This window comes from Ambystoma mexicanum, chromosome 4q (assembly GCF_040938575.1).
Source record: "Ambystoma mexicanum isolate Mex_15411 chromosome 4q, UKY_AmexF1_1, whole genome shotgun sequence".
NCBI lineage: Eukaryota > Metazoa > Chordata > Amphibia > Caudata > Ambystomatidae > Ambystoma > Ambystoma mexicanum.
The window spans coordinates 537,047,272-537,073,031 of record NC_090928.1 but is presented as its reverse complement, the minus strand read 5'-3'; the positions used below and the strand labels follow the sequence as shown (position 1 = coordinate 537,073,031).

Genomic DNA, 25,760 nt, shown 5'->3' with positions numbered 1-25,760 from the left:
GGGACTTGATGGACCTCACCCTGGCCACGTCCATGGCCAACAGCCGCTGCACTTTGCCCAGGATGGCCTTCGTCCTTTCCTCCGACGGAGAAACCAGTCGCGCCACCGTGTCGAGCCTGGCTCCCAGAAACCGTGCGACCTGCAACGGAACCAAGTGGGATTTCGAGAAGTTGATGGAAAATCCCAGATCCGTGAGCAGTTGGACGGTCTTTGCTGTGTGTCTGACGGCGAGTTCTCTTGTCCTTGCTCGGATGAGCCAATCATCCAGGTAGGGGTAGGCGTGGATCCCCTGTAGGCGCAGCCGCGCGGCCACTGGTGCTAGGCACTTGGTGAATACCCTGGGCGCCAACTTCAATCCGAAAGGAAGGGCCTTGAACTGGTAGTGCCTCCCCTGGACTACGAATCTGAGAAACTTTCGATGTCCTTTTAGAATGGGGATGTGAAAGTAGGCATCCTCCAAGTCCAGCGACGATAGGAAGTCGCCTTCCTCCAGCTGCCCCAGCACATGCTGGAGGGTGACCATCCGGAACTTCTGGGCCTTGATGTTCTTGTTTAAACGACGAAGGTCCAGGATGGGTCGCCAACCGCCGGTCTTCTTTCTTACGAGGAAGTATCGTGAGTACACTCTGGAGCCCCGGAGCCTCCTTGGGACGAGCTTGATGGCTCTTTTCTTTTTTTTTTTTTTTTCTTTCTTTTTTAACTTTGTTTATTTTAAATCAAGGCAGGATGATAATTACAAACAATATCAGCAGTGAATTTTAGACATAATAATCCCCAGTCTTTTATCCCCCTCCCCCCCCTGAGTTTCTTCCTTCTCCTCGTCTCTCGGCCCCTCTGCTCCTTAGTTTCTGGGGGAGGTGTCTTCCCTCCTGGATTGCCTGGTTTTTGCCTTGGCGTCTATGAGTCTGCCTCGGGGGTCCCTTGGTTTCCCAGGATCCAGCGGGCCCGGATCGGTTTGTAAGTCAGGGCGGGGAAGTGCTGATCGAATTCAAGCACTGGGGCCCAAACGTTCTGGAACCTGTGGAGAATTCCCGCTTGTGCCGCCGTCACCTTCTCCGCGATCAGAATATCCCAGAGTTTGGTCCACCATTGGGTTATGTGAGGGCCTTCCGGGGATTTCCAGGTTCGGGCTACCACTGTTTTCCCTGCCAGGAGGCAGTGGGTTAGCAGTTTCGATTTGGGTCCGGAGCGTGGGCAGATTGTGGGTCACCGGGGCTCCCAGTAAAACTGGTTCTGGTTCCAGGGGGATCCTCGTTCCAGTAATCTGTGTGATGGTCTCCAGGCATAACTTCCAGAACCGTTGGACCTTTGGACAGGTCCACCACATATGGAAGAAGGAGCCCGGACGGCCGCATCCCCTCCAACAGGAATGGTCCACTTGTGGATTCATATGGTGAAGTCGGAGGGGCGGGTAGTACCACCGGAGTGTGATCTTGTATGCACATTCCCTGTTAGTGATGCAGGTAGAGGAGGTGTATGTTCTGGTCCATATGTCCACCCAGGTTTGGTCCTCAATTGGGTGCCCCAGGTCTGCCTCCCACTGAGCCATGCATCGGGTCTTTGTGGTCAGGAAATCGGCTAAAAAGCGTCTATATAGGGTGGATACTCTACCGCGTGCAGGGAGGTCTCTTAGTGTGAGTTCCAGAGCGGTCGGGGGACGTGTCGCAGCTTGGAGGGTTTGGGGATGTGAGCACCAATGGCGTAGCTGGATGTAGGAGAATCTGTCTCTTTCCTGGAGCTGGAATTTCTCCTTGCATTGGCTGAATGTAAGTGGTCTCCCTCCCATATATAGCTGGTCCACCGTCTCCAGTCCACCGTTTATCCAGCTCTGAAAGTTGCGGGGGTTCGCTCCAGGAGAGAAAGTTGGGTTGTGAAAGATTGGGGATTGTGGGCTGAGTCCCCTTGGTACTCCCTTCCGTTTTAGTGCCCAGTCCCAGGAGCTTAGGGTATGTTTCGTTGATAGGAGGAGGTCTCCCCAATGTGACCTGAGGGGGGGTGGGATATGTGGCGAAAATCGTACGGGCAGGGGTATTAGCGATTGTTTCAGCTCAACCCATCTAGGGCGGTTTGTTATGTTTTGCCATGCCTGGATCTGTGCCAGTTGAGCCGCCACTCTGTAGGCTTGCAAGTCTGGAACACCCAGGCCTCCCAGTTTGGAACCCCCTAGCATCGTCCTGAGAGGGATTCTCGCTCTCTTACCTTTCCAGATAAAGTTCAGCATTTTTCTCTGGAGACCTCGGAGAGTTGTCGTGGGAATCGCTACTGGTAGGGAGGCGCAGGAGTACAGGAACCTCGGGAGGAGGTTCATCTTGCATGCTGTGATGCGCCCTAGCAATGAGATCTCTTGTGTTTCCCATCGTTTCAGGTCGCCCTCCAATTCTGTAAAGAGTCGAGGAAAGTTGACCTTATATGTGTCCTTCGGATCCGCCGGAATATGGACCCCTAAATAGGGGATGGCCTTTTTTTCCCATGTTATTGGGCATATCTTGGTCAGTGGCTCTTGCTCCGCTGAATTGAGGCCAACGCCCAGGGCCGATGACTTGTCGAAGTTTATGGTGAAGCCAGAAACTTCTCCATAAGTGGCGATTTCGCGGATCACGTGTTTCAGAGATGAATGGGCCTCTGTGATCGTGAGCAGAACGTCGTCCGCGTATAGGGCGATTTTGTGTTGCGTGGGGCCGCTCTGTACGCCCTTGATTTGGTTGTTTCGTCTAATTCTTTGGGCGAATGGCTCCATGGTGAGTGCAAAGAGCAGGGGCGACAGTGGGCAGCCTTGTTGGGTTCCGCATGACAGGGGGATTGGATCCGAGTTGTGGCCGTTGATTCTTAGGCTGGTCTTTGGGTTGCTATAGTTGGCTAGAGCCATTGTTTGGAAGGTTGGCCCGAAGCCAAAGGCCCCAAGGGTGTGCTTCATGAAAGTCCAATCCACCCTATCAAATGCCTTAGCTGCGTCCAGAGCCACCAACACTAGTTTTTGAGAGTTCCGGGAGGCCAGGTCTATTAGGTTTAATATTCTTCGTATGTTATCTCCTGCTGTCCGATGCAAAATGAAACCTGCCTCATCGGGATGAATAATTTTCGGTAAGATGTGATTTAGGCGGGTTGCCAGAATTTTCGAGTATATGTTGGCATCGATGTTTAGGAGAGCAATCGGCCTGTAAGAGGTTAGATTTCTCGGATCCTTTCCCGGCTTAGGTAGGAGGATAGTGGTCGATTCCTGCATCGACGGGGTCACTGATCCCGTGTCCCTGAAGGAGTTGAACAGGGCGACCAGGTGAGGAGTCAATTGAGCTCTGAACAGTTTGTAAAATCTAGTAGAGAAGCCGTCTGGCCCAGGGGCTCGTGTTTTCAATGATTTGATGGCTCGTTCCACCTCCTCTCCCGTTATGGGCTCCTCCAATTCGTCTCTCGCTGTATCGGGGAGGCGAGGCACTGCTGCCCCCTGTAGGTAGTCCATCTGTTGGGGGAGGCTCTGTGGGGTTGCCTTCATAATTTGGGCCAGGTAGTCTCTTGCGAGGCGTTGCTTTTCGGGCTCTGAATATTGCGTGACTCCGTTAGGATCACGCAGGCCGGTGATCGTGTTACCGCGTTGGCGTTTGGCCAGTTTGGCTACTAGGAACCTGTTCACCTTGTTACCCTTTGCGTAATATGACTGTTTAGCTTTCGCCATCAGTTGAGCGGTCTGTTCCGCATAGTGGGCTTCCAGTTTTTTCCTGGCTATGCGTATGATCCGTTGTGTTTTGGGAGACCAGCCTTTTTCCTTTTGTATTGCCTCGGCCTCTCTTAGTTCATCTTCTAGGGCTATCCGGGCTTGGCGCCTGTTTCGGTGGTAAGCCGCTCCTTGAGCTATTAGGGAGCCTCTTATAACAGCCTTCATGGCGTCCCAGTTATTTGCTAGTGAGGTGTCTGAGGCCGGATTTTCTTCAAAAAAATTTCTTATGCCAATTGCGATCTCATCTCTGGTGGCCATGTCGTTGAGGATCGGGTCATATAGTGCCCATTTACGTGGGCTGTGAAGGTTAGGGTTCTGTGTCCGGAGCTCCAGGAGCATTGGAGCGTGGTCGGATATGGCTCTGGTGCCGATGGAGACCTCTTTGACAGAGGGGAAGGTTTGCGGGGAGATCAAGAACAAGTCGATCCTTGAAAAGGTGCGATGGACAAATGAATAGAAGGAGTAGTCTATTTCGTCGGGGTGGAACACTCGCCATGAATCTATTATCTCCAGGGATCTGAAGAGCCGGAGGAGGCTAATCGCCTGGGCAAAATCGCTTGGTGTTGGGGGGTGCGATCTGTCTTTGGTGGGGTCGGGAACCCCGTTGAAGTCCCCTCCCATAATCGTTTGGCCCTCCACGAAGCCAGCGAGCGCTTTGCCCAGAGATTCATAAAAGAGGGATTGTCCGGTGTTGGGGGCGTAGACCGAGACCAGCGTGTATAGGTCTCCCCTAAGAAGGCATTTGACCGCTATGTATCGGCCTTCCGGGCACGTTTTCGTTTCTAGGACTTGCGGGTGCAAGTCCCTCCGAAAGAGGATCGCAGTACCTCCCTTTTTGCTTCCACCAGAGGAGAAGAATTGAAGCGGAAACAGCCGGGAACGGAGCCGAGTCACGTCTGCCGGCAACAGGTGAGTCTCTTGAAGCATGGCTATCATGGCCTCTTCGTCTTGGAGTTTTAGTAGAATTGACTTTCGTTTGTTAGGAGAGTTTAGTCCGTTCACATTTAGGGAGAGGATCCGCAGAGTCTGGTGGTCTGTTGGGGTCACCTGTTCCGTCATTTGTGTTGGGGGGGGTAGTGCGTTGTTACTTCAACTGCCATGCCTATCGAGAGCTACTATGGTATCGTCCTGCGCTTGAGGTTTTAAAGCGGAGCCCCAACAGGGGGCCGCAACTTTAACTGGCGGGTGGACCGACCTTTCGGGTATAGGCCCATCCCTGGCCAACAGGGCCAACTGTCCCATCTCGCCTTGAGAACTGCGGGTTTCCAGGGAACAGAAGTTGGAAGGTCTCCCTGGAGTGGGTATGAACCATGGGAGTAACTCGCCGCTCGCTAGGCTTGTTTCTTCAAGATGAAGGTGGCGGATCTACATTTTGGCAGGGTCGCAGGTGTCTGGTGTAGATGTTACCGAGACCCAAGTCCGCGGGGGCGTCTTGTTTCGGTAGTGCGCGTCCTCATTAATTATCTTTTCTTGTGATTTCGCTGGATCTTTGACCATGATGACCGCCTGAGCTTCGGGGAGGGAGGAGGTTCGGAGTCCCCAGCTTTATCTAGGTTTGGTGAGGAGGTCTCATTAGGTGAGGTTGGCTGCATGATTGAACTCGCGTCCTCCAAATGACTGATCCGTCGAAGAGTGCCTCTGTACGAGAATTGCAGCGCCGTGGGGAACAGCCATCTGTACCGAACCTGTTGTTTTTGGAGAAAGAGCGCTAGGGGGCGGAGTGTCCTGCGTTTTTGTAAGGTGAGTAGCGAGAGGTCCTGATAAATCTGAAGGGGGGAACCCTGGAATGAAAGACTGTCTCCCGTACGACTAATTGCTGCGATGGCCTCCTTGGTTGTAAAGAAGTGAACCCTGGTGATCACATCTGGGGGAGGGTCTGAATCTACCCCCCGGCGCGGGCGCAGACGGTGGGTCCGGTCCAGCAGGAGCTGGGATTTGTCTAGATCTGGTAACAGGGCCTGGAAGAAATCTCCTACGTATTCCGTTAGCTTATTGTCGGGGACCGAGGATGGGACCCCCCGAATCCGGAGGTTATTGCGGTGAGCCCTGTTTTCCAGGTCCTCCTGCTTAAACTCCAGAAGCTCATATTTGTCTTGTATTGCATGGATGGTTTGCTGGATCTCTCTAAGGGTGGTGGAGTGGACTTGTGACCGATCTTCGACCTCCACCAGCCTCTGTTCCGCCTCTGTTACTCTTTGATCCGTCTGTTCTATTTTAGAGGTGAGGTCTGCTAGGCAGGAGCGAAATTCCGACTTAATGTCCGCCATAAAGGCCACCAGGTCCCCCCTGGTGGCCAGAGCATCTTTCTCTTTTTCTTCCAGTTGTTTTTGCGGGGTCAGTTTGATAGAGTCCTGTTTTTTGCCTCTGTCCGCCCCAGCAAACATAGTGGGGATGTCTGTTGCCTTACTGACTTTCGTTTGCCTGGACATGATAGGTGAGTGGGGGGGGTCGCGCTAGGGAGGCTCCGCCGGTCACCTGCGGACTCAGAAGAGTAGGGAAGATCTCGTAGGGGAACACTCCCGAGGGGGCTCCCAGGGATGCAGTTATTCAATTTCCCGTGTAGTGGGGGGCCGGTTGATTGAGAGTGTCCAATAGGCACCGTCGTGGGTCGTTGCTGGTGGGGTGGGCCCCCGGGGTCCGTTGCCTCAATGGGCGCTGGGTGGGTTTGCTAGCTGGAGGTGTGGGCCGGGGCGCCCCAGGAAGAATATCAAGGACAAGTGTTAGCGACCATTTGGGATTTTAGCTAGAGTGTTGGTTTATAGATTGTTTGCTATAGCGAACCTAGAGAGTGTTCATGCTGTTCTTCTCCTGCTTAGGCTCTGCTGCAGTGGGGCCGCTTTCTCCGTTGCAGTTGGTTATCCCCAGGGGCAGGGATGGATTGTAGAGGTGTTAGGCGGCCAGTGGCGAAGGTGCCCGGCCTTGGGTGATTTGGTGGTGTGGCAGGACCTCAGGCCGTCTCTGGTGATGCTTATGTGGCGGGCCAGGTCCGCTGTGGGGCCCCCCGTGTGTTTCTCCGAGGCAGCCTCCGCCTCCCGAGGCCCTCCGTGTTAGAGCTGGAGGGGGGACCCTCCGGGTGCCTCCCGGTGTCCCCCGGAGCCTTCTTCCCACGCTGGGGGGGGGTAATGCTCGCTGCTGGAGCGCCCTCAGGCGGAGGCAGGGTGCCGCGCCTGTGTTTCTCCAGGCGCCGCCGGATTCCCGTAGTACGGGCTCTCACACCTGTGCGCCGGCGGGGTCCGGCCTCCGGTGGCTCCGGTACTGGGGCCCAGGTTAATGCGGGGGCCAAGGGGGGAGAAAGCAGTCCACTACGGGCTGTCTGGTCTCGCCGGAGCGCCAAGAATCGGGGAGCCCCCGACAGGCGCCGCACCGCCCCAGTGGAAGTCGGAGCCGGGACCAGCCCCCAGGTCGTCCCCTGCCGCTGGGTCCACTGCTGCCTGAGCGGCGAGTATTAGTGTGTCCCCCTTCGCCCCCCTCGGGGTCCTCGGTCTGCCATCCGTTCCGCCTTGCCGGGTTTCTAGGTGTCCGCCATCTTGGATGCCACGGATGGCGCCGGGTGCTGGGTCTGGCTGGCGGATTTGCGACCTAAATGTGCCTCAGCAGCTCCGATCACCTTGGGTAGCATCGGCGGTCGTGTTACTTGCCGGCCACTGCATTATATTCGTGGCGACGGCGGGTCTCCCACGGGCGGCTCAAAGGAGCGACTCCATCGCTGGTGCTCCAAGCCACGCCCCCTGGCTCTTTTCTTTAGCATCGCCCTTACTTCCAGCAGCAGTTGAGGGATCTGGTTTCCCTCCTGGCCATGGGAAGAATGCGGGGGCACTTTCTTAGAAACTCGAGAGTGTCCGCGGGCCAGGGCATCCAGCAGCCATCGGTCGGTGGACACGGACTCCCACACGCTGACGAACTTTGGCAGCCGGCCTCCCAACGGGGTGCGAAGGTGGGGGCCCGAAGCTACGGCCGGTTCAGTCCTGCTTGGCAGCGGCCTTGCTGCCCTGGCCTCCAAGGCGACGATGACGAGATCCTCCTGACTTGCCGCGTCCTCTGTAGACCTCCTGCGACGAGGAGCGGGCCGCCTGATGGTACGCTGAGGAGCTGCTGCCGAATCCTTTGGAAGCACCTTGCTTGCCTCCGGAGTTCCGAAAGGGCAGCCGTCGTTGCTGCAAAACTCCCAAGGCCCGAGCCATCTCAGTGTCGGCCTTGATGGCCTGCAGTGACTTGTCCACGGTCTTCCAAACAGGTTGTTCTTGTCGAAGGGCATGTCCAAAACTCTGGTTTGCACGTCCTGGAGGAAATCGGTTACCTTGAGCCAACCGCGCCGTCGAAGGCAAACACTGTTGCTCAAATGGCGGAAACCAGTGTCAGCAAAGTCTGTGGCCACCGTTATGGTGTGGTCCGACGCCACCTCGCCTTCCTGCAGTATCACCAGGGCTTCAGCCCTCTTGTCGTCCGAAAGGAAGTCCAGCAGAGGAGCAATCTTAAACCAAAGCTCCCTGTCGTAGCGGGCCACAATCGCAAGGGCATTGGCCGCTTTAATTGTCGTCGCCGCCGACGAGATGACCTGTCGTCCCATGGCGTCCAGTTTCTTCCCCTCGCCGTCCAGCGGGGAGGTTGAAGTTGAAGCCGCCGCCCCCGCCCCTTTCTTCTTGGCCGACGTCGAGACAACTGAATCCGGGGTTGGCTGCGCCCTAAGGCACAAGGGGGCGGAATCCGGGGCCCGGTACTACTTCTTGTACCGGTCTCTCTTGGCAGGGGTCGTGGATGGGTTCTTCAGAAGTGCCAGTCCCTTGTCCCAGATGTCGTCAAGTAACGGGACCGCGAGGACCGTCTTCCTCTTGGCCTCACGCCGTTGATAGAGGAAGTCTTCCTTCTTCTCTTCTTCGGGGCAGAGCTGGAAGAGCTTGGATGCCCTGGCAATCATGGCATGGAAAGAGCCAATTTCGAGGAGGTGGTGATGGAAGGCCCATCCCATCGTCACCACCGTCATCCGTCCCCGTCGTGGCCGTCTCTGTTCCCGTATCCTCCCGAGGATCAGGGGAAGGAGATGAAGGTTGTGAGGGCCGCGAAGGCTGGAAGGGCGGGGGAGGATGAACTCTCCTACGTTTGCTTGGAGGGCTCCCCGATGGGCCAGGCTCCGCTGGATCGTCTGTTGGGGGTAAGGGCAACCTCGTCCTTATCTCCATACATAAGGCCTGGATCGCCATCAAGATCGCTCCCGAGTTGTCCTGTGGTCCAGGTGCCGGCTGCGACTGGCGCGACTGTTGGGGAGTGGAATCCTCCGCCTCCACGGGAACCTCGCCAGCACCACCGTTGCTCTCTTCGTCCGCCTCGTTAGGATCCCTCCCATGGGACCGGACCTCCTCAAACTTTTTGTTCAGGATCTTCACGACTCCAGCCAGCTCCTCTTCAGAGGCTGTATCAGTGTCCGTGATGGCCACCGGCCCCCCTCTTTTTCTGCCGGGGTTCTCACAGGGGTCTTATCGATGGGTTGAAAAGAGGATTCCCTCTGCGGTGGCAGGGAAACTCTGGGCCCCGAGGTCGCCTCCACTGGGTTAGCCGCCACAGGCTCGCCAGGGCCGCCACGACTCCCTTGATAGGGGCCTTAGCCGGGTGAATGAAGGCCTTCACAACTTTGGGCGCGCTTGAGGCCTTCACCTTGGGGGGAGGGTCCCCGCCTCGCTCTCCCTCGGCTGTCTCCGTCGGGATCGACCGGGACTTCTCCCGAAGTTTCCCCGGGTTCTCCGATTTCCTCTTCCCCGAGCCAGAGCGTTGGCTCGTGGTTGATGGCGTCGGTGAAAGTGCGCCCTGCCTGGCAGCCGAGGAGCCCAACCGTTCGGCGCTCCCGGTGCCCGTGGACTCGCGGTGCTTTGCCTTTTGTTGGGCCCCCGTCGCCTGAGCGCCCTCAAAGGACTTAGAAGACCGCTCGGACCTTTTCTTCTCACCTGCTGCTGGGCTCTTCCCCTCCAGTTGGTGAGGCAGATACGCCGATCCTTCATGGTCCGCTCCGACATGTTCTTGCAAAACGCGCAGTCCTTCTCCACGTGCGTTTTGTCTTCGTGAAGGCAATAGTGGCATCTAGAATGCTCGTCCTCCTTGAAGACATTCTGCAAGCCACATCCAGGGCAGCTCCTGAACAGCTTGGATCCGGGCGTCGTGCTTCCTTTGTCCTGGGCCATGTCCACATGGAGTAGGCCTCAGATCTTCTGGAATCGTCCAAGAAGTGGAACTCGATGAAAACTTCGCCCTTGAGGGGCATAGAAAATTCCGAAACGGTTCCCCGTTGATCGGAAGTAGAAACGGTAGAGCTTGAGGCTCGACTGACCGAAAAAATGAGATTAAACTCTTTGAAAAATCACAAAACGCAGTAAAAGCTCGAGAGCTATAGCACGAGAACTCCCAACACTTGAACGTGCGGTAAAAATCTTAGGATGGCTGCCAGAGGAGGGGCTTAGGTAGAGATCAGTCATTGGCTGGGGGCAGTATGACCCAGAGACCAGTGATTGGTTATTAGGAGAAAGACAGTTCAGAAACGAAACTGAAACTGATTTTTTCTTTACCAAGGATTCCCAGCCTGACGACGGGGAATATTAATGAGCATGTGAATCCATGCCAGACCCCATGCTGGAGAACTGGTTTGACAACATGTTCAATTGGATACCATCCTGGTTCAGCATCATGATGAACATTTTTGTTCCAGTCATCGTTTTTATTTTACTATTTTTCTGTGTGTGACAACTAGGTATCCGATGTTGTGCAAAATCTAGCCTATTTCCGCAATGATGATGGTAACGATGGGCAGACAGACAACGGTAGCCACCATGATAGATGCACAAATGCAAACTGGAGAACCAAACCCACCACAGTATCGCATGACAGCTGTCTGCCGCCAGAATGGGGATCTGGTGGATAATTTGTATCACACAACCATAAAGGAACCAAGGGAGCTGCAATGGTACAGGGAGGTGTGGGTGGACCTGGATGGGGATGGAGGAATATATATGACATGCACACCTGACTAGTATGCTAGAAATGGGCATAGCTTGGGAAGTGTATGTCGGGCTTGGATGCCAATAAAAGGTACACCTGCTTGGGATGAAGCGATAGCGGAAGCTGAGTATTATCGGAATGAGAATAATAATAAAAAGTAGTTTGTTACTTTAGATGTAACGAAAGGGGGGGACTGTGTGGGAGTGAGGGGTCGTTTGGGCCCCCCTCATGCATTCAGCACAATGTGTATCACTTGCTCGACCAACAGTGGGGGACGCCTCCATCGCCCTTATGCTGACAATGGCATAGGTGGGACTGTTGCAGAGACACTTGGCATCCATTTTGTGCACCCTCGACTCCATTTTGGACTAGGCCTCACTGCGATAATACGAATAGGCTTCTCTCCCCTTTGCAGCACCGCGCACACCACGCTCGTGGCCCCCACCTTTTCTCACTGTGTCTGAACGCTTCGCAGCTCCACTCTCACGCCTGAGCCGGAGGTAATTGCAACAGAACAAATTTAACATCTCACTCTTCCTCTGAGATCACTGCCCCATGTGTGAACCAGCCTGATCCATGCCCTGTAGCTCATCCATCTCCACAAACCTGCCTGTGTCCTCTTACCCCCGCTGTTGGAAAATTACTGCCAGTGTAACCCTGTGTCCCTGCAAGATATTCTCTTGATGTACCAGATACGCGACTCTGCCATGAAGCCCACCTCAGTGTGCCCCCAACTACAATCAGACCTCTGTCACAGTATATTGCACTCTAGAACTAACAAACGTCAGAATGCCCCCTAGTTCCTTTGATGCGCCCAGACCCACCCACGATCAATGTTATCATACTTGCCAAGACCCCTAAGCCCAGTACTCCATATAAGTCTTAATGAGTGATGGTGTAATCGTATATATACAATTTATAGGTTTATGATGATTTGCTCAAAGGAGCTGTAGTGACTATTATTTAGTGCATACCTAATGATAGTATGTCATCTTAGCTTAGTTAGTGACCACCGTGCTTTACAGTGACCTGGCCCTCACCCCGCTTGGACACTGGCAGCTGAACCACGTGATGCTCACCCTCCCACCATTGGAGCGACCAATCTGGACGGAGCAGCACCCATAGCCATATATGTGTCAATGTTATTTACCCAATCCCAAGCGTTTGAAGTCCCATATAGTATGATGTCAGCGATGATGCTTTTTCTCTTTATAAGCCAATATCTTTGTATTGTTTGCTAGAGCGCTCTCAGGCAGCAGAGTTCTCTGGATGCCAATTTTACATAAAAGACAACTAACTCTTGCAGCCTGTTCTCTTAGTCTCATTCCCCGTTGGGGTGTGTCTTATTTCTTTGCATTGCATGTTTAAGACGAGGATGGGCCTTTACACCTGCATCTGAGAGCATCAGTGGGTACACCTTGGAAATTATTTTACAAGCATCTGGCATTCACCAATGTCAACCTGCACTTTTCATTTAGCTAATGGCGGAGTCGCCGGGACCACCTGCTTCTGAACTTTTGAAACAAAGAGGTACAGCAGCAACCGCACATGAGGTTGAGGGACGGCCTTGCACTCCAGACCAGACACAACCCAAGACTTGGGATCAAATTATCGGCAGATAAAGCCACAGCAGATATACTGGAGGTCACATTCATACTGTGTAGAGTCAGATACACACGGACCAACAGCGAGAGGGGGAATCTAAAAATGTTCTTTTGCATATCCACACAGGGTCTTCAAGTAAGACGACCTGATGAAGGCGGATGAACAATAAAAGTCAAAGGACCGCAGAAACGTGATAAGCTTGGCAGAGAACCAAGCCCCTCGTAGGCAAAGAATTCTTTTAATATAAAAGACCCAGTTACAAGGCTAAATTAAAGCCCTAGGACAATTTTTTGAACCCTTATAAACTCCTGCCTCTTTTACCTAATAAAGCAAATGCAAGGGAAAGACATAGGGTGTTTCTCTAAGACACCCACAATAGGGTGTTAAATAAGGGAACTGCATTCAAGTTTTCCTCTTTTACAACTCACCTTCAACGTTACATTTTGAAACTTTAATTTTGTCATATTGTTGAATTTTTTTGTTATAAATCATGAAGACAAATGGTTTCTCTTTGATTATGATATGTTTTTTATGGAATGTATTACAGACATCAATGTTGAGTTCAAACTATCTTTGTATTAACACACTTTATCTATATGAATTAAAAAGCACATGTTAGTAAAAAAATGTTTTCCGTCTCCACCTAGCTCAATTATTCTAAGACATCTACAAGTAATTGAATTAGATAATTGATGCAATTTAGAAGTCACCCGGGAAGTAATTATCGAGTGATTACCCTGAAACAAATTTTCCGTTGAGATTGTTTTGATACAGGGTGGGATACCTCTATATTTACATATATGCCACATACTGGATGGGCATTGTTTTTCAAATTCAAGTTTTTTCATTTTCTGAGTATTCAATAGCACTATTTAGCAAGTTACAACTAGAGAACATGGTACACTAGCAAACTTCAAAAATTCCCTCCCCTACCCCTGTGTTCCATTGTAAGTAAATGAAGATTGAAGTCACAAAGAACAAAGGAGGGAGTGGTGGAAGAGGGAAGAGAATTAAGATAGTCACAGAAGGAAGAAAGGGGGCCAGGAAGACCAAATATAATCAGAAAGGTGAAGGGATATGGTTTAGAAAAAGAAACATCAAAAAAGCTCTCTTAGCCAATTCCCTTTGTGCATAGAGTGTTGCTTTGTTAGTGTTTTGCTCATACTTCCAACTTTGGTAATTCACTCCCATTAGCACAATTGGCTAACTGCGGTAAATATTGACTTGTTACTGTTTCTTATCCATTGTACATAAGGGCAATCTTCAAGGAAACCCTTTCATGGTAAATGTACTTTTACTTTCTCGCTTTTGATGTTAACACCCAGCTTTCCTTCTTTAAATGCTTCGGGTTGTTTAACTTTTAACATGCGGTGTGCTTGCCAATACGCCCCAGTGTCCCCTTCGTCACAGCATGGACTCACCGGCTCTTCGCGGCATGTCCTGCTCTGCTCACAGCCCGGCGATGACAGCCGCTGGATGTTCTCTTCCTCACGCTATTCAGCTTTCGGCTTTGTGGTTTCTCATGGTCTTCTCGCCTCAGGTAAGTATCTTGTTGCTTCTTTCAGCCGGCAAACGCCCAGGAGCTCGGTACTTGCGTCTAGCGTTCCCACTTGGAATCTTCTTCTCGCAGCCTTACTCTACTTGACACTTCGGCACGTTTCCTCCTAGGCTTCTCTGTAGCACGAAGAGCAGCAGCCTACTCCCACCAGCCGTTTGCCATTTCTTGTGGCGATCCATTTTTTTTTATATCTTTTTATTAACATTTTTAATACATAAACAACCCCAACAGACCCCCTTTTCCCCCCAGGGAAAAGAAAAACAAACAAGCCACATCCCAGTGTTCCTTAGTCCTCCAGCGAGTAGTTAATCCCCATTTTGTTTATGAAAGGTCCAAGAGTCTGAGACGCTGCGGGCGCCACCCAATCCTAAAATCATCTCTAAGAAAAGCCAGTACCTCACCCCATTCACTTGCAAAGCTCTGTAATGCCTTGTTCATAGCATATGTTGCTCATTCCACCGCAACCATCTCCCAGACCTTTCGGAGCCAGTCCTGAAATGTTGGGACTGTTGGGCTTTTCCAGTTCTTGGCGATCAGCATCGTACCAGCCAAGATAAGCATCACCTGTGCTCTCTCTCTGGCGCCTATGGCACCTTCCATGTCTTCGCGCTGTATGGCCAACAAAATCCGCTCTGGGGGCTCAGTCTCTTCCGAACCGAAAGCTTGTTGAGCCTTCCGGATTTCCTCCCAGAAAGGCACTATTCAAGGGCATTCCCACCAGATATGCTCAGCAGTTCCCACCGCTCCACACCCTCTCCAACAGTCCTTCGACTTCCCAGGGTATAACCTATGTAGGCGGGCTGTTGTGTAGTGCCAGCCATATACAAGTTCATACCAAGCCTCCTGGGTCTGTGAAGCTCGTGCTAATTTCGGGATCATCCTCCATAACCTCTCCCATTCCTTCTTTTCTATTCCTCTTCCCAGCATCCGTTCCCATCTACCCATGAAGGCCCAACTCGTCTTCGGTTTAGCCTCTTCGAGAATCCCATGCAGTTGCGAGATTAAGCCTTTTGAGCCATTGTTAGACATTAAGAATTTTTCAAACTTGGTAGGGTCTCTAGTAGCCGCCCCTCTATTCTCTGGGTGCATCAGCCAATGCCGCAATTGATAGTACCGTAATCGTTCCCCCTCCCGCAGGGCAAAATCCCTTTTACAGTCGAGGAAGGAACTAATATCCTTCCTAATATCCTTCCCAATAAACATGTCTTGCATACGTCTACACCCCCCTTGTTTCCATTTCCCAAAGGCCCCCTCCTCTAGCCCCGGTGCGAAATCCCCATTTCCGAATAGTGGTGTAAACGGGGACGGAAAGGAAGTGATACCTCTTAGTCTGGTTAGTCTATCCCAGTTATCTGCCATCAATTTAGTAATGGAGCTCAAATACATGTGGTTAGGCCTGAGGCGTTTTGGGAGCCATAACGCCAGATCCAGGTCGCATTTAGTTACCGCCCTGTCCATCTTCACCCAGTGCTTCTCCCCTCCTTGGTGGAGCCACTCTCTTATGACTCTCAGTTGTGTAGCCTCATAGTACTGCCTGAAGTCAGGTAGTGCATGTCCCCCCTCCCTCCTTGGAGCAGTAAGTAGCCGTCTGCTAACCCTGGCCGCCCTACCCTCCCAGATAAAGTCATTCGTTAAAGTTTGTAATTCCTTGAAGAAGCACTCAGGCACCCTCTGGCGAATAGCCTGGAACAAGTATAAAAGGCGAGGCAAAATTTTCACCACCTTAGAAGTTCTTTTCTAATGCTTTTCATTAGCGGGGGGTAGTTCGCTAAAAACTATCTAGAGAGCGTCAGGGTTATTTTACTCCAAGGTACCCGATTCCCCCTGTCCGCCATGCAAAGAGAGAGGAACTCCTTACTCCTCCCTCTCCTTACTTCCCAGACCCAGTTCCATCAGTTCCGATTTGCGCATGGTAACGCGCAGCCCCGAGACCTCCCCAAATCTCTCGAGCAGCAGTCTACTAGCTCTACAGGACATGGACGAGGCCGTGAGAGTAAGCAGCATTTCATCTGCAAAGGTCGCCACTTTATGCTGGATACCCCCAAATGGAATTCCCCGGATATTGTCTGACTCCCTGATTGCTTGAAGTAGAGGCTCTAGATATATAGCAAATAATAAAAGGGACAGGGGGCAGCCCTGCCTCTTGCCACTATACAGATAGAATAATCTGGATGCCACCCCATTGACCATCACCCTTGCCCGTGGTGCAGTGTAGTTAGCTTTAACCATTTGTAAAAAGGCCCCCCCAGTCCCAGGCACACCATTACCCTGAAAAGGAACAACCACTCCACACGGTCAAACGTTTTCTCAGCGTCGAGGGAGAGAAGAGCCGCGGGAGTGCTCATTTTCCCCACCTTTTCCAATAGATGTGCTATGCTCCTAGTATTGTTTGCCGTTTGTCTGCCCTTAATGAAGCCGGATTGATCCTGATGGATCAGAGCAGGAAGAAGCCCCTCGAGCCGATTCGCCAGTATCTTATTGTAGATCTTCGCGTCGACATTAAGAAGAGCTATCGGCCTGTATGAGGATCTTTCCAGAGGGTCTTTCCCCGGCTTCCGGATCAAGGAGATTTTAGCCTCCTTCATGGAAGGGGTTATTTCCCCGGTTGCTCTGAAAGTATTGTAGAGGTAGGTGAGGTGTGGCACCAATGACCCAGCAAACAGCTTAAAAAAGGCGGCCGGGAAGCCGTCAGGGACGGGAGCCTTGCCCCTCGGTAATTTCCCTATCACCCACCGAACCTCGTCCTCCGTTATTTCCTGATTCAAAATGTCTTGGGCCTCCTCCCCAACTCTTGGTAACTGGACTGTGTCCAAGAAATTCTCTTGATGTTGTTCCTGGGGGTTTTGTGATCTATAAAGAGATTCATAGCACTCTGTCATAGTTTCCTGAAGGTCCTCAAGGCGGGTAACTCTATCCCCCTTCCCCGTACGCAGAGCTGTGACCGTGTTCCGCGACTCTGCCCCTCGGAGAAGCCGCGCTAGCAGGGGGCCCATTCTATTGACCTTAGCATAAAATTTCTGCCTCACTGACAAGAGGGCTCCTTCCGCTTTTTTAGTACGCAATAGCTGTAGTTGGCCTACTGCCCTTCTATAATCCCTATGATTGCATCTGCTGGGAGTCTCAACCACCCTCCCCTTCGCTTCCTCCACCTCCAATTCAAGCTGGGATTCCAGGGTTGCCAACTGTTTTGGTTTTTGTGCGTTGGCAGCTATAAACTCACCTCGCATTGTGGCCTTAAATGCATCCCACCTAACATCCTCTCCCGTTTCTCCCCTTTTATTGCCCTCAAAGTATTCTGTTATCTCACCCTCCATCTCTCCCATAACTACCGGGTCCTGTAGCAGATAGTCCGGGTATTTCCAGCCCCATAATCTCTGTCTCAAGAAACCCAAATCGAGCTGCATTATGAGTATCTTATGATCCGCTATGCCCATCGGGCCTACTTCCACCCCCTTGACCCTCCCCATTAAGTTCGATGATACCCAGAAATAATCTATTCTTGACTGGGTTCCATGAAATTCCGAGAAGAAAGTAAACCCGTCCTCCTCTCCTTTCACTTCCCTCCAGACGTCTTGTAGGCTTATCTCTGACATTCTATAACGCAGAGCGGGTGAGGCTACCATTCCCCCCTCCTCTGCTTTTGACACCGGACCTGTCCCTTGATCTGTCCCATGCAATATTCAGATCTCCCATTAAGACTACTGGACCCTTTGCACGTTCCCCAATTATCCGTAACAGTTGACGGAGGAAGGGATCCTGCCCTGAATTAGGGGCATAAACCACAACTAACGTGTAGAATTGGTCCCTGATGGAGCCCATAACCAGTAAATATCTGCCCTCTTTATCTCTAATAGTTTCAACAACCTTAAAGTTGGTCAAATTGCCTATTGCCAGGGCAATCCCCCCCCTGATTTCGTCGCTTCTGAGCCTATGCTGGTCCCCACGCAACAGATGGGTCTCTTGCAAACCCAGAAAATCTGGGAGATATCTTTTCGTGAAAAGCTTGAGCTTTTTCCTCTTTAATGGGGAATTGAGCCCCCTAACATTATGCATGATCCCCTTGAATGTTAATGGTTAATGATCTCTCCATTTGTATATCTCCACAACACCATCTCCTCCATCCAAGGATCTGGGATACTCCTCCACTATTTCTTGCCCCAACAAAGGAAACACTGTGTGGCTGAACTGAACCCTACTCCCCCCTGAGTTCTCACACTTCCCCTCCCAAACCCCTTTGCGCCCCATCCCTCCAACCTCCCCCACCCCCACAGAGACCAAAACAAAGGGCCCCCTTTCTCGAACCTCTCCCTCAGGCCTGAACGCCTTTACCGATTCTGTGATGTTTGCTCCTCACTCCTCTTCCCCTCCTTGTCTTCCCTTGAGTCCACCACCCCTTATTAGATGAACCCGCTCTTTTTCAGGGCACATTTGCCTCTGTGCCCTCAACTATGCCAGAACCCTTCTCTCCTTCTTGACCCGCGGGCCCCCTCCGGGACCGTCTTTGTCGTTTCCCCTCCCCGACCATTGACCACTCCCACGGCCAAGACCTGAAGCCATCCCCCGGGCCCGACATTCTCCTTGGGCCTGCCGGCCCTTGATCCTGTTCCAAATCCACCTGTAGAAGAGCAGCCTCTTCCTGCGGCGAGGTAATCCTCTTTTGGGTCCCCTCCCACTCGAACAAAAGCCCAAAAGGAAAGGTCCATTTATATTTAACTCCCTGCTCCCGGAGCTTCCTTAGTATGGGGCTCATCTGCCTCCTTTTGAGTAGGGTGCTGGCGCGATATCCTGATAGAGCTCGACCTTTTGTCTATTATACATTATCGGTTCCTTAGGCCTCGCCGCCCTCAGTACCGCTTCTTTCTGCACGTACCTCGAGAAGGCGGCCAGTACATCTCTCGGTCGTTGATTTCTGGTGACATTAAGGCAGCCCACTCTGTGTACCCTATCCAGTTCAATCTTGTCGGGCGAGTCTTCCCCCAAGATGTCCGCAAAGAGTTTTTGGACTCTCTCTTTCAGTTCCTTACCTGAGACCGTCTCTGGCAGCAGTTTCAATCTGATGTTGATCTGTCTAGAGCGGTTTTCCAGGTCTTCCATGCGTATCTCGAGGTTCCGCGTAGCCGTATCCAATCGGTCAATCGCCTCACTATTCTCCCTGATGTCGTTGCCCACCTCCTGCAAGCCTCTCTCTACCAAATCTGTTCTCTTGCCTAGTTGACCCACTTCTTGTTTGATCTCAGACAAGGCATGATTTAAATCGGACCGCACCAACTGAAATTGATCCTGAAACGTCCTTGCCAGCGAGTCCCGCAGGGAGAGCATTTCCCGATGCAAGTCCTGCCTGGAGTGGGAGGGGCCATGTTGCGACTCTTCTGGCTGGGTCTGTTCAGGCGCCTCGACCTGCTGGGTGTTCTTTCCCTCCTGTGTGTCCGTAGTGGCCCACATGGATGTGAGTTTCAGCCTGCATTGTCCCACTCTTGGTGGATCTGCTTTTATTTTTTGCCGACACACAGCTACCACACTCCTCCAACTGCGATAGTCGCTCGTCCAATCCACAAATCCTGTTTCACGGTATCTGGGGGGGCACTTTGTCCCGTGCAAAGGAGCGGGGAGGAGGGGTCAGCGTCTCTGTCAAGTATTACTGCCCAGTGGAAATATGGGGTTACCCGCGGCTCGCGCCCGGGTCCCCAGCACTAGGGCCCGGCCCTAAACGGGACTGCCCAGAATTCTCGGGCCTCTCTTGCCGAGAACTCCTTATCCTTCCAAAGGCGTCACTGGAACAATGCCCAGAGATCGTTCCTCCATTAGCTGGAACGTAAGGGTAAACAAGGTTGTTTCTTATGGGACCAAACTTGTTAGCTCCTCGCTCCAGCCCACTCCTCCCCTCCGGTCTCGCCTCTCGCTTCTGTGTGCCCCCCACTCCTCCGAAGCAGTGCATCGATAGAGGCCAAGCGCCTTCACTAACCTCGGGCGCCACACAGGCTGCTGCGCGGCTCACCTCCCTGCCGCCAGGCTTTGCGATTTGTGTCGCGCCACGGCCCCTCCACTCCCGGGGCCGCTGCTTCACGGCCGCTCCCACTGGGGCTGCGTCCACAGCACCCCCGACCAGATCGATGGCCTTCCTGATGGTGCTCTTCTCCTATGGCAGCGGAGCGCGGGCGCCCGATGTCCTACCGCGCTCTGAATCCGCCAAGGAGCGCAGCGCCGGATGTCGCAACCACAGCTCCTCACCAGCTGGGCATCCCACATCTCGCCGTCCTCTCGATCCCCCGGGGCGCCGGAGGCCCAGGATCTGCACCCGACCTCACCCCTGCTCCGGGGCTCCAAGTGTCGTGTCGAACCCCGACTCCACACAGGGGGCAGTCACCCCACTGCAGCCTGCGCCACTGCCGCAATCCACAGCATAGCCACAGCTTGAGCTCGTTTGGCGGCCTCCCGAAGGCAGCTCCACTCTCAGGACCGGGGAATGCTGTCCGCTTGCCTCCCACTGGTGCAGGAATCGCTCGTAAAACAGGTAGCGAGTGAAATGTCAGTTTCCCAGCTCTCGATGCTCAATAAGGGGGTGGTAGAGCGTCTTACAAGCTCGAGGGTTGCCGGAGCACCGCCGACACACGTCTACCTAGTGTCGGTGGCCATCTTGGAATCCCGTGGCGATCCATTTCTAAAGGTCCCAGGCGCAGGTACATGCTCACAACAACTACATCTTTGCCTGGTCGGGGCTGCTCCCGCTTGGTATTCCTCTTCCTTGTCGCAGGGTTAAGGTGTTTCTGCGAACAGTAGTTCCTTTTAACTAACTTGCAGGAAGACCTTGGAGTCAAGGTCTTAACATGTCCTGAAGGCAAGCCAGTGTTTGAAAAATGATTTGCAGACTGCATTGACAGAAATTCAGTACTCTCCTTTGAGGGAGCAGGGAAAGAAGTACAATAGGCCATTAAGGTGTTTTGTATGGTAGATTCATTCTGCAATGGAAAAGGGGGATACCATGTCCCATCCATGCATATCGCCTCTCCCTCCCGGGGGCCGTCTCCTCCCATGTGATCCTCCCTCATATAGCCGGCCCCAGGGTCGGGTAGCGGCTGCCGTCCTCTGGCCACATGGGAGGAAGTCACCCCTGGGAAAACAGTGATGACTCCATCGGATTCATTACAATATACCTATGTCACATATATGCTTTTTCGGCTTTATTTTTTCAAACAATTCAACTTCTCCTGAAACTATGACAAAGCGTACACTAACACAAGGGGACAGAGAAAGCCTCCAGTAGTGTGTTGACTGCATACCAAGAAAGAGCCTTGGATGCTCTCCTCAACTCTATGCTGTGCCAAATGTTTTGGCGTCCTCACTGTCTTGGTTCTACTTACATCTGTGAGCAGGCGGTCGAGGTTTGAATCACTTGCTATTTTCCGTTTATCTTCAGGAAGCTCCTCCAGCTCACCGTAGAGTTCCAAATGCAAACGGGCCAATTTCTCCTGCATCCCCCTTACATGCTCCATTTGCTCTATTGAGCATTCATTCCCTGAAGAAAAGAGGCAACAGTTGGTGAACAAGACAAAATACTAAGGAACAATTAAGCAAACTTAGTCCGATGCCAGGCCACAAGTGAATCCAGGGTTATTAAGTTGCTGACAGTACAATTGTACTGCTCACTGCAGATTACGCTACTGAGAATGCCATTCAGCATGTTGGATAAAGTGATAAAGGGTATTCAACGTAGAATAAAGGACAAAAAAGCAGCAGCAAGATGAAACAAGTATTGGCAATGCCAGCACTTTGGGCCTTTGACAAAACTGTTGGATTTGCCAATGCTTGTTTTTAACAGGACTTCAGTGAAGGGCACACAGAGTGCTTATAAATCCAGTGGTTGAAGGCAGATGTGCAAAAGCATTTTTATTACACCAGTAGTGGGTTTCCAACTGCAATTAAGTAATTAAATCTCCAAATTATTTGAAAAAACATTGGCAGGTACTTGAGTGCAAAGTTTGATGGTAAAGTCTGATTAAAGTGTTTACACAAGGAGGTGTTTTGGGCGAGGAGGGGTAAGAACTGGGTAGAATGGCCATGTGGATTAGCATGGCCATGGGCAGTCAATGGGTAGGCACATAAACAATTCCTACAGGATGTGACCCCCTCATCATATGCCATTCTTCACCATCTGTACTCTAAAGCAATAGGGTCAGTATATAAGTGTCACAAGCAGCACCTAATAGCCCAAACTAAAAATGGCTCTCAGGGATACAGGACTAGGTGAGGCCACTGAGCATATGGGGGCACCAGAGGGCCTGGAACTCCTTCTCGCCCCCAAATGTTGGATGGGGAATTAAAGTGAAAAGAAAAATGAAAATATCATGAAAAGTAGATAGTACAACAACGCAGTACAGCAACGGAAACAAAAAGTGAAAAAGTATGGCTACGGAGAAGTATATAGGAGATACCCACACAATGAGGAATACTCCTTACTTGTTTATCGGTGCACCTATGCAAATAGAGTCTGCTTAAACATGGCGCTAAAGTACCTCTTAACAGTTAAAACTAAAAAACTGGAAACCCATGTCCTGAATGGAATGGGGCATTTGAATCATCTTGTTTAATGGGCGGCACCTAAAAATCAAATAAAAGGTACATAAAAAGTGTACCAGTCCATCCGATTTTTAGGTTTCTGTAGTTAATTCTCATCACACCACACCTTCCATCCAGGAGCATAATAACTCATTCGAAAGGCTCACGGGTAAAAGGCTTTAAAAAGGTCCGAAGACACGCAATCTTTAGACCACGTGTTCATTCAGAGTATGTTGCTCAGAGCTGCGTACACGTATCAGAACCGGTTCGTTCAAGCGATTTCTGCATAATGCTGGTAGGCATGTTGTACAGACGGTCCACAAAGCAGAAAATGAATCGATTTTGAGCTTACGTTAGCCCAGCTCAAAGCTCAACCTCTAATGTAAAAACGCAGCTTGGAAAAATGAATTCATACAATCAATTTGAAAAAATGGCAACAGGATTTTATTGGACGTACTTGCACCATTCAGATCAGCTTAGTTGAACGAGCGTATGAGGCTTTGCTGTGACTGTTTAAGCACAGAGAAATTAAGTGTTACTCACCGGAGTGACTAACTAGTCTCTGTTCTGCCATACTGCATGGGCATCCCTCGCTAGGGACGGGAAACAGCCTTTTTCCCCTTTAAATTTACAGGCGAGCTGACTCTGCCCATCTGCGCCTCTCCTCAGTCCCCTTGGACGCGTCGACAATATTAAAATTGCCTAATGACACCAGTATTATTAGGGGGGTGGATGGTGGGACCTATGGAGGAAAGAGGACTATGGACTAGGAGTACGTTAGTCACTACGGTGAGTAACCTATAATTACTCCTATGTCCCGTCCCCTTTCCGACATACTTTATGGGCGATTACAACTGATTGTAGCCCCAGGGTGGAGAGGTGACCCTCCCAGGAAAACAAGTTTCTTAAGACTGCCTGCCCAGATGCCGTGTCTGACCTGGAGCCGGCATGCAAGCAATAGTGCTTGCAGAAGGCCTAAGGTGTGGCACATGTAACTGCCTTGCTGATGGCCTGCCACGGACCGTGCCTCTGGAACGCGACTGCCGTGGCCTTGGCTCTGATAGCGTGGGCATGCATATTTGCCGGGAGTGGTTTGTGCTGCCCCTTATAGGCCTCCTTGATGTCTGTAACCATCCATCTTGCTATGGAGGCCTTGGAAGCCAGATAACCTGGCACTGACCCACCAAAGGTGACAAAGAGAGCCTCTGACTATTCGGAAGTTCTTGGTTCTGTCTAGGTAAAGTTTTAGAGCGCGTCTAACATCTAGACCAGTGGTCTCCAAACAGTCGATCGCGAGCTAACCGTAGCTCTCCAGAGCCTTTGAAGTAGCTTGCGCTCGAGTTTCAGAAAAAAAAGAAAAACAAAAAAAAAGAAAATGATGCCAGGAAGTGCTCTGACCAATCACAGGCCTGCAATTCTCTATAGCATATAGATTGCACCTTGTGATTGGCCAGAGTACATTTCTTGCTGGGAGCTGTGCTCCCATTGGCCACAGTGGTTTCTTTGTGCTCCTCAGTTTGCCCGGGCTTTTTTCTTTAAAAAGCACCAGGGCGCCTTGCATCTTTTTTCGATCTGTTTTGGAGGTGGCTGATGCTGGGGCTTGGATTCCAGGAGCGAGCTGACAGTGGCAGGAAAACGTCTTTTGAGGAGGTAAGTTGGGTCGGGTTGGGTGGATGGGGGAAGTTAATCTTTTTTTTCATTCTGCCGAGCCACTGCAGCCCCTGTGCGCACAGCTGTTGTGTCTGCTGTCAGAGGGGCGGGCAGCTCGGCAGAACGAAGCCCGGGGTCAAATGGAGACATTTAGCTATGATGCTTAATGTCTCTGCTTCACCCCGGGCTCGTTTGCAATCATGTGAGCTATTTTTAGAAGGCATGGCTCTGGTGAGCAAGCCCCCTCGGGACTTCCTCGCCAGAGCCCTGCCGTTTCTAATAGTACCTCGCATACTGGAAGTCAGCCCAGGGCAAGCGGAGACATGCAGCAATGTAGCTGCATGCCTCCGTTTCGACCCTGGGCTCGTTTGCAATAATGTGAGCTATTTTTAGAAGGCATGGCTCTGGCGAGCAAGCCCCCTCGGGACTTCCTCGCCAGAGCCCTGCCGTTTCTAATAGTACCTCGCATACTGGAAGTCAGCCCAGGGCGAGCGGAGACATGCAGCAATGTAGCTGAATGCCTCCTTTTCGACCCCGGGCTCGTTTGCAATCATGTGAGCTATTGTAACGCTCACCTGATTCCCGTAGAGGCGCCGGTCTTGACTGGGCGTATACCGTATCTTCAAAGGTGATGTGTAACACACGGCTGGCTCTTTGGGCTGGACCTCTGTGCACTGTATGTCTGACTCGAAGGGTAAGATGTCTGCAGATAGAAAATATGGGATTAATGAACTGGGTTATTGAATGTCTCTCTTTTCTTCCCTTTCTCTTCTCCTGTAGAACCCCAAAGGTTAACGCTCTCACCTTAGGTAAGTGAACGCCGTGCTCTCCATCTGCCTCGGGGCAGGGTGCTGTAACCAGTTTCTTCACTGGATAAGGGGAGCAGGCCTCTTGACTTCAGAGGACTGCTGTCCGTCGTTTACTGCACGAACGGTAAGTTTCGAGTAATTCTAATGTCTTTAAAAGTCTTTAGTAATGATGTCTCTTGTTTTGCAGGGTTCCGGCGATGGCGGATGACGGGCTGAAGTGAGTTGAAGATGGAGCCCGTGTGATGAATAGAAGCGCCTGGAAGCACGTAAGTAAGCGCTTGTTGCCTGCTTCACGATACGCTCTAACTGTCTTTTTATTTTGCAGGTACAAGTTCAGAGCGGCTGCAGGGTGCCGGAATACCCACTGGGTTAGATGTGGAAAGGAGTAATGGCACGTGAGTATTAACGTTCCCCAATGTCTTTAAACGCACCTTGTTTTGTCTTTCAGATGCGGGATGCAGCGCCGAAGGCCTCCGGAGCGTGCGAAGAGTTGGTAAGCTTTTGTCTTTCAGATGCCGGAATGCAGTGCGAAGACCTCCGGAGCGCACGAAGAGTAGGTAAGCCTTTGTCTTTCAGATGCCGGAATGCAGCGCGAGGCGTTGGTGACAGCCGATGGACCAGGTAAGTGAAGCGCTGTCACTGAAGACCGTAATGCTAACCTGTTCTTTCTTGTCTTTATAGGTGTTGCTGAAGACTGGATTCAGGATGGTAAGCCTTTTTCCTTAGGCCCAGGATCAGATGCAGAAGACACGATGAGCGTTCTGCTGCAGAGGATGCAGAATAACGCAAAGCAAGATTCATCCATCGGGTGTGGTTTAAATAGCCTCCTGTAGTGCTTAGGTGTCTCCTTCCATAGCCACGCCTTGGTAAGAAAAGAGTTCCTGCTTTCCAG

General features: G+C 51.7%; 1 protein-coding gene across 9 annotated transcripts in view; it reads right to left on the bottom strand.

Moving 5' to 3' along the window:
• CCDC28A (coiled-coil domain containing 28A) overlaps positions 1-25,760 on the bottom strand; it is a 414,393-nt gene that overhangs the window by 128,158 nt on the left and 260,475 nt on the right. For 6 of the 9 annotated variants that reach the window (XM_069608094.1, XM_069608098.1, XM_069608100.1 and 3 more), the window contains exon 4: positions 21,215-21,369. The exons of 2 other annotated variants lie outside the window; for them this stretch is intronic. In XM_069608094.1, the coding sequence (XP_069464195.1) occupies positions 21,215-21,369 (155 nt within the window). Of the gene's footprint in view, positions 1-21,214; positions 21,370-25,760 lie in introns of those variants that run through there. One more of the 9 variants, XM_069608102.1, reaches the window with a different exon arrangement.